Genomic DNA, 14,595 nt, shown 5'->3' on the forward strand with positions numbered 1-14,595 from the left:
AATGCTAGCAATCCACTCATGGTATTTACGCCACGGAAACAGAAAAAAAAATCATTTTTTTTTGCTCTCCAACTTTTTTGTAAGTCCAAACTAAAGATGTGTTTTTAGTGATGCTTTCATTCATTTGACATCACAGAAGAACATCAGAAATGAGTTCTGTAGTTCACATAAACTCACATCCACATGAATTGACTTTTGCTTTTGTGTTCTTTTTGGGTTAACTGTATTTTTTACCATTTTATGGATTATTATAGTTTTATCAGATGTTTAAAAATAGTATATTGTCACATATGTTGCATTTCTGTGATATGAACTGGTGTTCATTTGGGGCTTTGTGAGTAAAACTGCTTTTCTTTCTATGTCAGCTCTTTTTTCAATCACAAAATTTTGAAAATGTTATAGATTTTTGAACTAAATAAACTAAAATGTAAAAATACTTGCAGCTAATTTTGTTACACTAAAATATATTAAGATAAAATACACAAATATTTAGGAGCTAGCACTACAGTGACAATATTTACTAGAACACTGTCTGAACATGACACCAAAACTGAAAGTTAGAACAGTGGTCAAAGAATATGTTTTATCAGGGTTTAGATCAACAACCAGTGATGCTAAGATTACTTTACTGGATGCTTTCTTTCTTAGTTTGTTTTTTTTTTTTTTTTAATACAAGAGAAGCGTTTTGATTTCCCAGTGATGCCAGAAAAAAAAACATGTATTTAAAAATATTGAGCCAGTAATGGAGAAGAATAAATTTTCTAAAACAGCAGCCACCTTCCTCTGAAAGACAAAAGTACAACACCCAGAAGGCAACAGGCATTACCTCCTGTTTCAGCTTTTTATTTTTTAAACAAAAGTAGCTGGAGCCAAGTCAGTTCACAGAACAACCACAATGTGGATGTTCCTTAAACAAACTAATCCCAATTTTCTTATTATTTATTTATTTATTTATTAAAGTTTCCGCTGTCATGATCTACACTTAAAGAAGAAACATTAAAAAACTGCTGAGAATATCCCACTTTTTCTAGTCAGGTTATGATTGATGATTCAAATAATCTCCAAACTAAAAGATTGTGCATAAAATAAAAGAATTCATTAAGGGAAATTCAAGTTCCACACAAGAGTATTATATAGTGACAACGGAAATTTCCCATTTACGTCCGATTCTGACAAAACTGTAATATGACTGCAGTCATATCACATAGCTGCTGCAGCTCCATCATTTGTTTGTACAGAGGACATAACTCGGGGCTATCAGAACACAAAAGAAAGCTGACATCACAAGCAAAACATTGGGAGTGCTGGGAAATTCACATATTGTTGAGTCCACAGAGGGCGAGCAATAATTACGGAGAGGACAGAAGAAAACCAGGAAGGAACCCTCCGCAGGCTTGATAAGCAGACAAGAGCGCACTGGAAAACATTACAGTCCTGCGGTTTCAGGCCGGGGGCTCTGCCCCTCGCCAGGCCCCAGAGCCGCACACGGTTATCTCAGCTCTCTGTAATCTGGCTGCATGTCAGGGCCAAACAAAGAGGAAGTGTCAAGTGAGCGGGGCAGTTGGCTGACAGATAATAGCAAATGTCAGACGGCTTCTATGGACAGAGCTGTTATTTCACACACAACAGAAGCAGACACCTGCAGCACCACGTGGCTCACAGGCCAGGGATTCATGTGGGGACGACAGGATACAGTCACACCTGAATAGACGAATCTTAGAAACAATTAACCCAACAATAAATGTTGTTGTTCACCTTTCAGCATATCCCGTCACAGTGAATTAGCTGTTACATTTGGTTTGGCAGAGAGTTTTAGGCCTGATGCCTTTCCTGGCACAACCCTGTATTTTATCCGGGCTGGGGACGGGCACAGGGAGGCCCAAACGTCCTTGGTGTTAAGGTCTTTTGCTTACAATAAAATGTATTCAAATAAAACGATGAGTTTTTGGAACTTTACCACTCTAATAATCCTAATTCCTGCACTTAAAACTCCTATAAATGTGGATCAAATGAGGCAAACATGCCTTCAGTTCTTATGTTACAGAGGGGCCTTGGGGCTGTTTATTAGCATTACTGACTAGTGGGAACAGCAGATTATGTAAACCAACAATACTTTAAGCCAGGCTTAAAACAGAGTAGTCATGTTGCAAGGAGTAACAGAAAATAAATATGAACATGTCTTAAGCTATTTGGGAGATTAATAAAGTTTTTTCGTGGAATTCTTTAATCTGTAAGTAACTCTTAAAAGTGTTTCTGGATTATCTTGAATGCAAAAAAACCCTTTGTTTTCCTAGTCAATATTGAAACGACTGAACGCTTGCTGCATCATTGGGTCTGCTTGTGCAGCAGAATGAAGAAGTCAAAGGAATACGCGTCTGCAACAAAGTGTGTGAGCTCCTGGAGTTGCCTCATATCCTGACTCTTCCTGCAGAGAGAGTCTGGCTTCCTGCACAGATCAAAGCTCAGAAGAGGGCTGCCTGAGTAATCTTTAACCCCTGTGATTTCTAAGCACGAGCAGGGGATATTTCAAAGCTTTTTTTTTTCTTTTTTTTTAAGTGAGTGAGACGGAACTTTTTAACCAACACCCTAAAGCTGTTTGGAGCTCCTTTAAACCTCTGCGTGTCCCAAAGAAATAAAGATTATTTTGAATTTAAATCTGTACATTTTGCTGATTTTTTTTTGCATCAGCATTGAACTATGAGGTAATAAGGAACCACACACTCCTCCAACCCCTGTGAGTTTCCATCTCCTTTGTCTAACACATGACCACTTTCTTCCTGAGAACGAGAGGAAGCAAAAGCTGCAAAGAGGAAGGCGAAAGTTTATAACCCTCAATGGACACTATCAGAAGAGAGAATTCAACTGTTTTATAGGCTGGATGGAAAAATATATACACATAGTTTCCATGATGTCCAAAAAGGACATCAAATGAACCAATAGAATACCTGTCAGTGAAATAAAGGTATTTTAGAGCTTTATGTATAAATGTTTGTCATCTGTAGCCAACATGTGACAGACAGGAGACGAGGTCAGAGGCATCACTTTTATATTTCAATGTGCACCATCATAAAAGGCCTTTACTTGCTGCATGATAGCAGTCTGAATATGACACTTCTTTTTTTATGTACATGCAAAGTTAAATTAAAAATGCTAAAAAAAAAAAAAAACGTAAAAAAAATGTGTTGTCAAAGCTTATTTCCTGGAGCAACACTGAAAAGATGAGACTTTATTGTTTCTTCAGTTGGAGGTTTGCATAGTAATGTCAATAGGGTTGGGGTGCATTGTTAGACTGGTTTCTCATGATACACTGAGATTCTACCAACTGTTGTTCTGAGGAAGATCTGCTATCTCTTAACCTTTAACCAGAACTGACGTCAACATTTACAAAAATGAACATGCACAAAAAAAATCAGCTTTTATTTTTTGTAATTTTGTTTTGTACTAAGAAAATGCTGGGAAAATAAATAAAAATAATAAAACAATTTTGTTTTTTTTTTTCATTTTTTGCGTAAAACATGTTTTGCATAATGAAACATAAAAATGAATATTTAAAAACACAACAATTTATAGAGAAAGGGTATGAGCTTCGTTTTTAGCTGAAAGTAAATACATTTCAATAGTGGAAAGAGTTCCCTTTCAGGAGTTTTTGGTGGAATGATTTTCTGAAAATAAACAAAATGTTGAGGCCAAGTATTTTGTCCAAAGTTTTACATTTTAGCTTGTACCACTACATTCCATCTTAACATGACAAAATATTTGTTTACTTCACAAACCATGATGGTAAAACAAAAGTTTTTCCAATTGTTATTTTCTAAAGACTGATTATTGATCAAAATGATCCACAGACTAAAATAAATAAATAAATCTGGCTCTGACTATGCAAACAAAATAATCTCCTCCTGTTGGATTGTTCAGTACTTCCTGAGTCACGACCAGACCTTATTATTGCTGCAACTTCAATACTTCCAGCTCATTTTGCAAAGTGAGACAGCTTCGTTTGGAATAAAATCTCTGCAATTGTTGGATTTTGGATTTTGACAAATCAAGCAAGTTAAGCAGTTTTACGGTGTCATTTTAGTAATTTTCAATTTTTTTCTGAATCACACAGTTTGATACAAAACAGGTTAAACCTAATTCAGCATCATGCAAAGTTCTGTACAGTTAGATAAAGATTGATATGGAGTAAACGGGAAATCACTGCATGGGCTCCGAAACACTTCAAAAACACTGATTATTTAAAATTTGTTGTAAAATGTTACAGTTGAATTAGATTGAAAATGTATTTATCTTCATTTATTTAGGCAAATAATAGGATTTTTTGTTCATTTTAATACAATAATCCATAATTAAAGCTCAATCTTGTGGTTAAGATGTGTATTTTGACAGTATCACATTGCCTCATCTCTGAGGTTTGACGTACGCCTCAAAGTATATAAATATTTATGATGTGGGTTTAAGAATGCTGCATCACAAACTTATCAGTAGGATGTGATTTTTATGCTCTGGCATGAATAATGACAAAACTCTCCATGCACAACATTTACTGCATTATAATAAATATGTTTAAGGTGAATGAATTTGTGTTAAGATCTATTGTTTGCCCTTTAAGTTCTGTTTGTAGACTTCAAAATAAAACCCTTACAGGGAAGAAGATTCCTGCAGCACACGTAATGTTGCTGAGTGACTCTTTCGGGCCAGTTTCTTTTACTCACACATAAACACACACACATTCCAAGCTAGACGGCCTTTACATGAACACAGTTTGGACGCAAAACCCAATTGGCTTTATTTCAGTATGTTATATATTCACCAAATGTAAAGCATGCAGGGAAATGGTTGCTCATAGTGGAAACAAAGCTGGATGTTTGCATGATCCTGAAAACATCAGGATGCATCATTTTACAGTCACTGTGAATCATCAAGCAGAAGTGGGACACATTTTAGAGAAGAACTTCCTCTTCTTTTTTTGCGGTGTGAACCAAGAATCTCCAGTTTATCCAGCTAAAGGAAAAGCATGGTCAAGCCAGCACTTTCTGTCAATCAGCGAGGCTCATTCAGCAACATGACAGTTCCACCACACCTCCCTTTATCATGCATGTTTTCACTCCACCATCTACAGTAGGAGTCAGTCCGGGAGCTATTTACAGTCTGCTGAGCAGGTGGAGGGGGTGAGCCATGCAAAGCCTGAAAAGAATTCTGACGCTGGGATTTGCACCATGATGTCCTGATCTGGACTGCAGGCAACCTAAACTTTCAAACTTTTGTCTTTGCACTCATTTTGATTCATTAAACAGTAAAGAAATAAATGGGATTTTGTGGATTTAATCAGCAAATAGATTTGCTTTTACGCAAGTGGGGACATTTGTGTTATCAGAACAAACGTCTGGCAATCTTAAAAAACGCTTTAAGTCATGAGTTGGTGATAAAAAGTAAACTTTGCTCAGATGATTCCTCAAAAACAATCACACCCGGATGACAACTCCATCCACTTGACGTCTCTCTCTGACAGACAGACAGAAGGCTTTCTTTCACCGGATCAAAGGTTTAAATTTCAGGAACAGTTGCCGGTTTGACATTTTCTGACGTTAATAAACTCGGGTAAACTCTCTCACCAACAATAACGAAAAGTGTGACCTTACCTCCTGTCAGGTGTCGGTGTGTAGTTAAAAAAAATGAAAAGGTCTTCTGGGACGGTGAGTTCGTCCTCCTCTTCAGTCAGTTTGTTCTGTCAGTGGGCGGCGCTACAAAGACACCCCAGAAGTGCTGCCACCGCCCGCGAGACAGCCCGCGCGACAGCCCACCGTCGACGTAAACACAACTACTCACACCACGGGGCACGCGGCGGCTCTGCCTGAGTTTAGCTAGGAACTACAGCATGACGTCACGCTCGACCATCCGTCTGAAAACAACAGAAACTATGTTGAAACTCAGTTCACCCGTTTAAGCTGGGAAATGACCGTGGAGAAGAAACGCCACACATGCGCATTAGTTTATTGTTTGTTTCATAAATGCTTCTAAAGACGACACTTAGCAAAAAAGTAGTACTACTCTTGAAGTGTATTTCATGAGTATAAGTACAGACCATGCTCTGTACTAGGACATATACGAAATTTGAACACTTAAAAGTTTACAATATAAATATATTGGCTCACTTTTACTAACTTGGTACACTTAAATACTACTTTTTGCTGTAGGGGGAAACTTAAAAACGCATTTCTCCATCAAAACATGGAACCCTCATATATCTCCCAGGTATTTGATTGTTTTGTTCAAAATACTTTTATGTGTGAATGTTAACAGAATAAAATATTGGTTGAACCCTTAACAAAAAGTAGTGCACTTGAAGTTTTTTGTATAGAAGCAAGTATACTATAGACCAGGGGTGGGAAAACTATGGCTCAGGGGCCACATGTGACCCGATAAACTTAATCTGGCCCACCACACTGGAATAAATTATCCATAATAATAATGTATTATTGTCAATGTTGTTCTGCTGTTTCATGATGCACCACAAACAAACTGATCTGTGTGAAGGTGCAGAAAGTTATTTTGCAGATTTGTTGTTTTTCTGACCTACATCTGTGTTTTTCAAGCTAGTCATTTTTCTTGTCATTCCAACACAACAACAAACACAGTTTTTCTACGTAAGTGTGTGGTTTTCCCTGAAAGACATCAACCAATTGGTGCACTAAAATATGAACAAAAGACAAATTTTAAATAAAAAAAGAATGTTTTTGTCCAGATTCCATGTTGTTTCTCATATGAGGCTGCTTCCCAAAACACTTCAAGCATCTGCTCCTGCTCTGGCCCATCTGCCAAGTTTTAGAATCTTTTGTGGCCCACAAGTCAAAAAGTTTGCCCACCCGGCTGTAGCCCATGTATGGATGGTGTAGGAATTTGAATGGATACTTTTTTAGAAAAAAAAATGGAGCATTTTAAGTTTCCTGTATATCAATATGAAGTAAACATCCATTCTATTGGCTCCCTTTTAGTAAAGGTTAAGTTTGCAGTACACTTAAATATATGACTTTTTGCATATGGAATCCAGCTAATAAAATTAAGGAAGCAACTCAAATGAAACCCTTTAAATGTATAATCAATTACCTTCTTCAAGAAAGAATGACATCAGTGAAAGAAGCACAATACTAAAACACACCATAGCTGGCAGAGTTAGGGAAAAGTACAAGGGTTAGCTATGCTGCTTGTAAAAAAGTTTATTCCGATTATTAAAATGAAAAAAAGGCCACATGTCTGCAAATGCTCATCTGTGTTTGTTACCTTATAAGGGTCAAATTTGGTGTAACCAACAACGTCAAAGGAGGCACAGCCTTTGGCCAATACCAACGTTATTGCAGTTTATAGGCTCCTGAATAGGCACAGAGTCCATTTGTGGATGAAGGTTAGATTAATTAAAGGGCTTATAAACTTCTTCAGGTTGTGACGTTGAAGATTAGGGTTTAAATCAAGGACGAACTGGAAAAAAACAATACAATTAAACATTTTATGAAAAGCATTTTTTTTATGAAGAGTAGATCTAAAATCTGTTTGTGTCTGTTTGGGTTAAAAATGTGTATTACATGTATAAATGTTTGTGTTAAAACTTAGATAAAACGTATTATAACAAAACTTTTACTACCCAAAAAACAGAGAAAAACTATGAGACTCGTGAGAAATCTGCCTCTAATAATCTGTCATTATTGACCTTCCAATGGTAATACTGATGATGAAAGGTGTGGACTTCTGTGTTTTTTAGATTGGAGGCGCCACATGTCTGCCATCCCAGACTAATGAAAATAATTGTGGCTGATGTTTCACTGTGTGTCAACATAAAGTGTAATCCTGCAGGTCATGGACTGCAACAGCAAACAAACTGCACAGACCTGAGAACTGAAGGGAGAGCTGTCAGTGGTAACACGTCTGCCATCTTCTGGCCAATAGTGGAACTGCAAAAATGTGTGCAAAAAGGAAGACACTAAAACCAGATAACCACAGAGAGAGATCTGAAATGGGCTAAGATAAAGGTCTCTTTTGGGCTACTTAAACTAAATTTTATATTTTAAAACCTAATGAGATACATTTTTAATCCTCCTGACTATTAACAATGCAAATTTGGTCTTTGTAAAGGATATTTCCAAACCCGAATATCTCCTGACCACTGTAAACTACTGAATTCACTCCTTTATGTTTCTAAAGAGGACAGAGAACAGTTTCTTTTAATAGTACAAACTGTGAAGGGGTGAATTGTATTTTTTGGTGATAAAAATGAAATAACAAAGTATATTTTCTCTGGTACTTTTAACAAAAAATAGTACTCTTGAAGTTTACTGCTTCTTCAGACTAAATTGGAAAATTTTAAGTTTACAATACGTAGATAGTACATAAAAGTATACTGTCTCACATTTAGAACAGACTAAGTATACATGTAGCACATTTAAATGGACTACTTTTTGCTAGGGTTAGTCAGGAGGATATAATGATGATAAGAATAAATACACAAAGTCTCATTGGAATGGAGATTGTATGATTTGCAGAGCTCCAACATTTCTTTTTAACCTAGATTTGATTTACTGTATATCATAATTTGTAGTTGACAATATGATTCATAGTCCATATTGGCTTTTTTGGACAATCCGATCTGATCGATTTACTGACCTAAAATTGATCCTAGATATCTTCAGACAAAAACTCCACCAGTGTGACTCAAAGATAAATACCTGGTACTGAATAATGCAGGTGAAGTTTTCCAGATTATTTGTGTTTCTTGCAAGATAATCAAGAGTAAATTAAATATGTGTATAACCAAGTAGACAAGAAATAATTTCAAAGCATTTACAATTTAGATCCATAAAGTTCAGCTCACTGATTTTTTTTCCACTATAGTTTTTCACAATAAAACAAATTTAAATTCTTTCACTTTTGATAATTGCGCATTCAAGTCCCTTTCGTCCCTTTCCGTTTAATCAGATCCTCCAGCTGCAGCAGATTTACTTTGATTAAAAAAATGCAAAAAACATTAGATTTTATTGTATTGACTTTTGTGTTCCTTCATTCTTTTTCTTATTTTACTAGTGAATAAAAACATGACAACATTAGTAGAATCCAATTTATTTTAAAATCTATAACTGTAATAAAATAATGCCGCTCTGATTATGAACCAGTAAATTAACCTTTTTACTATCATTTTAGATTTAGATTTAGATTTATTTAAAACAGAACCAGAAATGAAATACACTCATTTCATAACAAAAAAAATGACTAAATAAAGATATGCAAACATTAAATTCAAACCGCATTTATGTTCCAATCATACTGACTGACGAAGACTTTCTGTTTGCATAAACACATGTCAAAAATCTTATTAATTAGTTAATTATTAGTTAAGTATAAAGGTTTCTTCAGAGCCAAAGATGCACAATGGGGGAATAAAAGAGCTGCATGTGGCTCTGGAGCCTCAGACAAATCAATCTGGTTGGATAAATCGATTAAAACTCACACACCTATTGACTTAGGAGAATTTGGAGCATCTTTGTGATTTTCAAACCTCTTTTAAGTTATTAATGTGCCAATTGTTAATTGTTTACTATGAATAATTATTATTTACATTTTTGAAGTTTATTTGGGGTTTAACTTGTTTCATTATTTGCTTATAGGAGTGGTTTTAGTATGATCATTTTCTTCTGTTTGTGAAGTGCTCTCGTGTGATGTCATCACGTTGCTGTGAAACAGCTGTCACGACGCTGCTGGTGTGTCTGCTCTCCACGGCCACACCCTTCCTCCGCCGTTCCTCCTCCTCCTCCTCCGCGTTCAGCATCAGCATCATCATCATCAGCAGATCCATCGCGACCATGATGCGATCCGCCCTGCTCGTTCTGGCTCTGACAGCTGTCTGCAGCGGGATCCTGCCTGAGATCGTGGACTCGGGGATCAATCACATCCCGGAGGGACGAGCGTGGGAAGAGCGCATGTTTGAGGGCGTGGAGCAGCCGCCCGAAGATCCGCAGCTCAAACCTGAGGATGCAGCTCCCCAAGTAGGCAGCCTGAACCCTCTCAGTCAGCACCTTATTGTTTACATGACGCGGCGTTTTAAACTCAAAGAAAAAACAACAGTTGAAGCATATTTCTGGAAGAGTTTTCTTATTTCATCCTTCCCTTGTCCCCTCCAGACAAACCAGAGTGTGAGAGATCTTCAGGATAACCTTCCTCTGATCAATCAGAATGATCTGCTGATTGATAAAGATTCTATGGACTCTTCAGCAGACCAGGTAGGCCTGTAAACAGTAAACAAACCTGAGTTACTGCTTCTTTTTACTATGCAAAATTCATTTGTTAAATTGAATTTCTTACTTTTGCACAGGAGACTCTTAATAATACTGAAGAAGTGCAAGCAGGTGAACTTGGGAACAATATTGATGATGTAAGTTTCCTCAATTTCTCGCTTTAAATCAATCAATAAATCGTTCATTTTAGAGAGAATATCTGTTAATTTCAAAAACTTACTATGCATAAAAATATGCAAATGCAGCCGTTGAAATATATCAGAAATTATGTTAGTTGCCTTAATTACTACACCAAAATCATTTCAACAAAGAGTCCACTTCTGCATCTACAAAACAATAGAAATATTAAAAAAAAAAATGATATTTTTGTGGCTAAATAACTTTTACTGTACTTTTGGGGATACTTTTGCTTGAAATTACTCATATTTAATATAACTTTGAACAACAAGAAAGAATCCACTCATGCTTATAAAAAGTAACACGATCTCCTCCTGACCTTTAACCGTCTCCCTGCAGAGCAAAACAGGCATCCTAGGGATAAGACAAAAAATATTTTAACAGTTCTTTTAAATAAGCAAATAAATAATAAGAAATAAATAAAATTATGCTTTTGAAAAAACATTTTCATAAGTATTTTTCTTGCAAGAGAGAAAATTAGACCATTTTTCCTGAAACAAGTCTTTTTATTTTCTTAAAATTGACTCTTTTTGCACTGTAAGAAAATCTATAATGAAAGTTGTGACAACAATAATAGGACTAGATCATTGAGTTCTAAAATATTTTTGTATTTTTGTGGTTTGTGTTTGCAGGGGTGCATTTCTGATGATGACTGCGGCAAAGAGAGGTATTGTTTCTATGACACACACGATTCCAAGTGTCGTCAATGTAAAGACACTGATGAGGTGAGTCATCTTCCTATATGCACTTTGTTTTGAAGGTCATTTTTCCTAATTGTGCTCATTACCATATTAGTGTGATATCTGTATTATAAGCCTGATAAGTCCTCACAGAAGCCATCTAACCTGCTTAAGGGAATCCGAGGTAAAGGATACTTTCCTTTTAATGTAAATACCAAAAACCAAAGAGATCATTGAATTTTTTATGAGATTATAGTAAAAGGATGAAGTATATTTGAATAAAAATGTGTTTTTGTAAAATTTCGTCATCCAACTAAAGGGAACTGAGAGTCAAACACTTCAGATGACTAGAATTTCACTTAGACTGCATTGCAGTGTGTCCACAAGTGTAATCGGAGTGTGTTGTTGGTGAGCACTCTGTCCTATGAGCTTCACATGAAAAGACAAGGTTAACTAAACGACAGCTCTTTGTCTCTTTCTGATCTTTCAAAGCATTTTTTTTAAATGACTCTTCGTCTCAAATTTATATGCTGTTACTCCTCCAGTAATTCTACAGCATTTTTTTGAGCAGATGTGTTTATTAGACTTGGTGCAGCAGAGAAAAAAAGTGATGCATGATGAAGGCACTGGCAGTCTGCCACGCAGCGGTGGAGAGAACTGGAAGATAAATCCATCTGTGTGTCGAGTAAAAATGTGTGTGCACGGAAAAACCAACTGGAAATAACTGGAACAATGCCCTGGTTTTGTATGAAGAAGGTGTGACTATGCAGTGTGCCATCACCTGACCTGACGTTCTCATTCATAATTAACAATTCCTTCTAAAGAATATCGTATTGCAGTAGGAATGAAGTAAGTTTTGCTTCTTCAAAACTTGCCAGAGAAAGTTCTGTTCTAGTCATCAAAGTGTAAACCTATTTGCTGAGAAATACCCAGTTAAATAAATAGGAAACTGTGTTTCTTCCCCTCAGTCCTGCAGTAAAGATGTGGAGTGCTGCGGGGAGCAGCTGTGCATGTGGGGTCAGTGCAGCCAAAATGCAACAAAAGGAAAAGCAGGCAGCACCTGTCAATACCAGAGCGACTGCAGCCCAGAGCTCTGCTGTGCTTTCCACAAAGGTAAAACACATCCGCTTCATTCATGCGTTCATTTATTCCACACACGGCGTCTCATCAAAACACACGTGTTTGTGTCTCTTGGATGGGCTCAGCCCTGCTCTTCCCTGTTTGTTTGGCCAAGCCTATTGAGCGGGAGCGCTGTTTGGATTCCTCCAACCACCTGATGGAGCTGCTCTCCTGGGACGTGCAGGATGAGGGGCCGAGGAGACACTGTCCCTGTGTAGGAGACCTTCACTGCCAGCATCTGGGGTAGGTACACTAAACACCCAGTCTTTAAATATTATATCTCTTTTAATGTGATTTCCAGAACGTGCTTTTATTTTAGCAGTTTTTAATGTTAGCCTCTGTTTGCCAGGCGAGGCTCCATGTGCCTGAAAGGAGAAGACTCCAGTGAAGAGGACCTGACAGATTCCTTGTACTCTGAAATAGACTACATTCTTTAAACTTCATCTAGTTCAAATGAACTGTTGAGCATGTCAGGCATTTTTATCACCGTTCTTGCATTGAGCTTTATGTTAGTTAAAAACTGTAATGCAGCGCACCAACTTCATCACCTGTACAGGCGAGTCACTAGGATTAGAGGAGCTTTAACGTATTGTGTCTTTTAAACATCAATTATTTTATTATTAAGTATAAATGCTCATCTGATTATTTTGTGTAAAAACATTGAAAAAGTTGAGAACCACAACTTGGAAGCAAAATAAATGAAAGAAATTGTTGTGAATTATTGCAAAGATTGAGATGTCAATATTTTTCTGCTCAGAGCTTCAGTCTTAGAAAGTATCCAGACCTCTCAATACTGGTGAAACGTGATATAATAGTTTTAAAAACTATTTTATTTATTTATTTAAAAACTGTTTTTCTTTTTTTTTTGTTGTTGCAAGAAACAGTTTTCTGAATAAATGAAGGCATTTGAGGATCTCGATATGTAATTAAACTAAAATGAGATGGGAAACATTCATAAAGCCTTCAATTGAATTAATAAAAGTATTTTTTCTGTCTCAACATGTTTTTTGGTGTGATTACTTCTGTTTTTGATAATTCTGTCATTTTAATAATCTTCATTTAAAGACCCATTCCTATAACAATCATCTTTTGACTGTCATTGATGATAAAGGGAAATACATGAAGAAAATTCAGATTAAAAATTGCATTTCTGAATATTTCTTTATTCAAATTATGACTCACAAGCAGATAAACTTCTGTTTGAAAAAGCTGGTAGCTGTGATGTAAACGCCACTGCAGCAAACCACTAGCTCCCTGCTCTGCTCCATTCAGATGCCTCCGCTTCAAGACGACTAGATCCAAGTACGTCTTCCTCGTCTGAGTTGGAATGGAAAACTGCATAATCATTAACAGAAAACCGAGATGTATCAAAAGATGATTGAAGTGGGTCTTTAAATGTAAGAGTTTCTGTGTTTAAACTTTAGTGGCAACATCTCACAACTTGATGCACCAAAATCGTTGGACTGTTGAGCTTTTGTTTCGACTTTCCTTGGCTGTTAAAAAACATCTGTGCCTCCGCTTGTGTCTGTGGAGGTGAAACATTTGATCCGCGGTTTTATGAGATCTAGTTTTTGATGTGAAATGCAGAAACGGTTTATGAAAAAAAAGCACTTTAATTAACTTCTAAAACCATCTGGAACTATTTCACACAGGATCTGATATCTCAAAGAGACAACAAAAAACTGTTTTTTTTTTCTGATCTTGGCATTTCTACAGTGAATAGCTGGTGGCAGCATTTGATGCCCGGCGTGGCTGGGACGCTTAGATTCAGTCCTTGGCAGAACCGAGGAGGTCCAGCAGAATTTCCACACCCTCTGGTGACAAGTATATCAAGCAGCAGCAGGTAGAAGTGCCATTTGAGAAAGAAAAGAAAAAAGAACCCGGCCAGAGCTCCCTCCTCTCAGTACGACACCACATTCACGAGTGGTTTGACAATGACATGAACGGCCAGTGCAAAAAAAAATATATATATACTTTCTAAATTAAATGTTAATAAAGACAACAGGTCTGTCTGATGCCTCACAGCAGAGTTAAGCCTTGAGCAACAAAATAATTTACATAAAGAAAACACTGATCCTCTGAGCTCCGTCTGTTTTGTTTCATTGAACTTCTTCTAACAGACTCATGAGACACTACACAGAGTGGAAGTGAAGATCCTGAATGCGTTTAGAGCAGCATTAGGGAGGACCCATAAGACAACAAGACTTTGGGCATTACAGAAGCATGTTAGAGGAGTTTTTTTTAATTCACTGAGCTGTGTGAATGGGTGAGGTTTAAATTTCAAAGTCACTGAGAGTGTGAGGCTTGCCTCTCCAGGAGAGGTGAGACTGAGGAAGGCTGGA

The 14,595-nt window shown here is 36.8% G+C and overlaps 2 protein-coding genes across 5 annotated transcripts in view; one reads left to right on the top strand and one right to left on the bottom strand.

The window, feature by feature from the left end:
* The window catches only part of mical2a (microtubule associated monooxygenase, calponin and LIM domain containing 2a), a 36,291-nt gene extending 30,429 nt beyond the window's left edge, over positions 1–5,862 (bottom strand). The window contains exon 1 of one of the 4 annotated variants that reach the window (XM_024295620.2): positions 5,640–5,862. The gene's annotated coding sequence lies outside the window, so the exon portion shown is untranslated. The remainder of the gene's footprint in view (positions 1–5,639) is intronic. The other 3 variants (XM_024295619.2, XM_024295621.2, XM_024295622.2) reach the window with 3 other exon arrangements.
* Positions 5,863–9,685: 3,823 nt separating this feature from the next.
* dkk3a (dickkopf WNT signaling pathway inhibitor 3a) lies at positions 9,686–13,252 on the top strand. The gene is made up of 7 exons (XM_024295617.2): positions 9,686–10,028; positions 10,164–10,262; positions 10,355–10,414; positions 11,087–11,179; positions 12,103–12,247; positions 12,340–12,496; positions 12,603–13,252. Exons 1-7 carry the CDS (start codon positions 9,702–9,704, stop codon positions 12,688–12,690), a joined length of 969 nt encoding a protein of 322 aa, XP_024151385.1. The 5' UTR covers positions 9,686–9,701; the 3' UTR covers positions 12,691–13,252.
* Positions 13,253–14,595: the final 1,343 nt, after the last annotated feature.

The sequence above is a fragment of the Oryzias melastigma genome, linkage group LG3 (genome assembly GCF_002922805.2).
Source record: "Oryzias melastigma strain HK-1 linkage group LG3, ASM292280v2, whole genome shotgun sequence".
Lineage (NCBI taxonomy): Eukaryota > Metazoa > Chordata > Actinopteri > Beloniformes > Adrianichthyidae > Oryzias > Oryzias melastigma.

What these genes read in the sequence shown, in the direction of transcription:
- dkk3a (XM_024295617.2), top strand. Translation starts at nt 9,702, where the DNA reads ATGTCATCACGTTGCTGTGAAACAGCTGTCACGACGCTGCTGGTGTGT. An exon ending in TTGGGAACAATATTGATGAT is followed by an intron (nt 10,415 to 11,086) that starts GTAAGTTTCCTC and finishes TTGTGTTTGCAG; the next exon opens with GGGTGCATTTCTGATGATGA. An exon ending in CTTCACTGCCAGCATCTGGG is followed by an intron (nt 12,497 to 12,602) that starts GTAGGTACACTA and finishes TCTGTTTGCCAG; the next exon opens with GCGAGGCTCCATGTGCCTGA.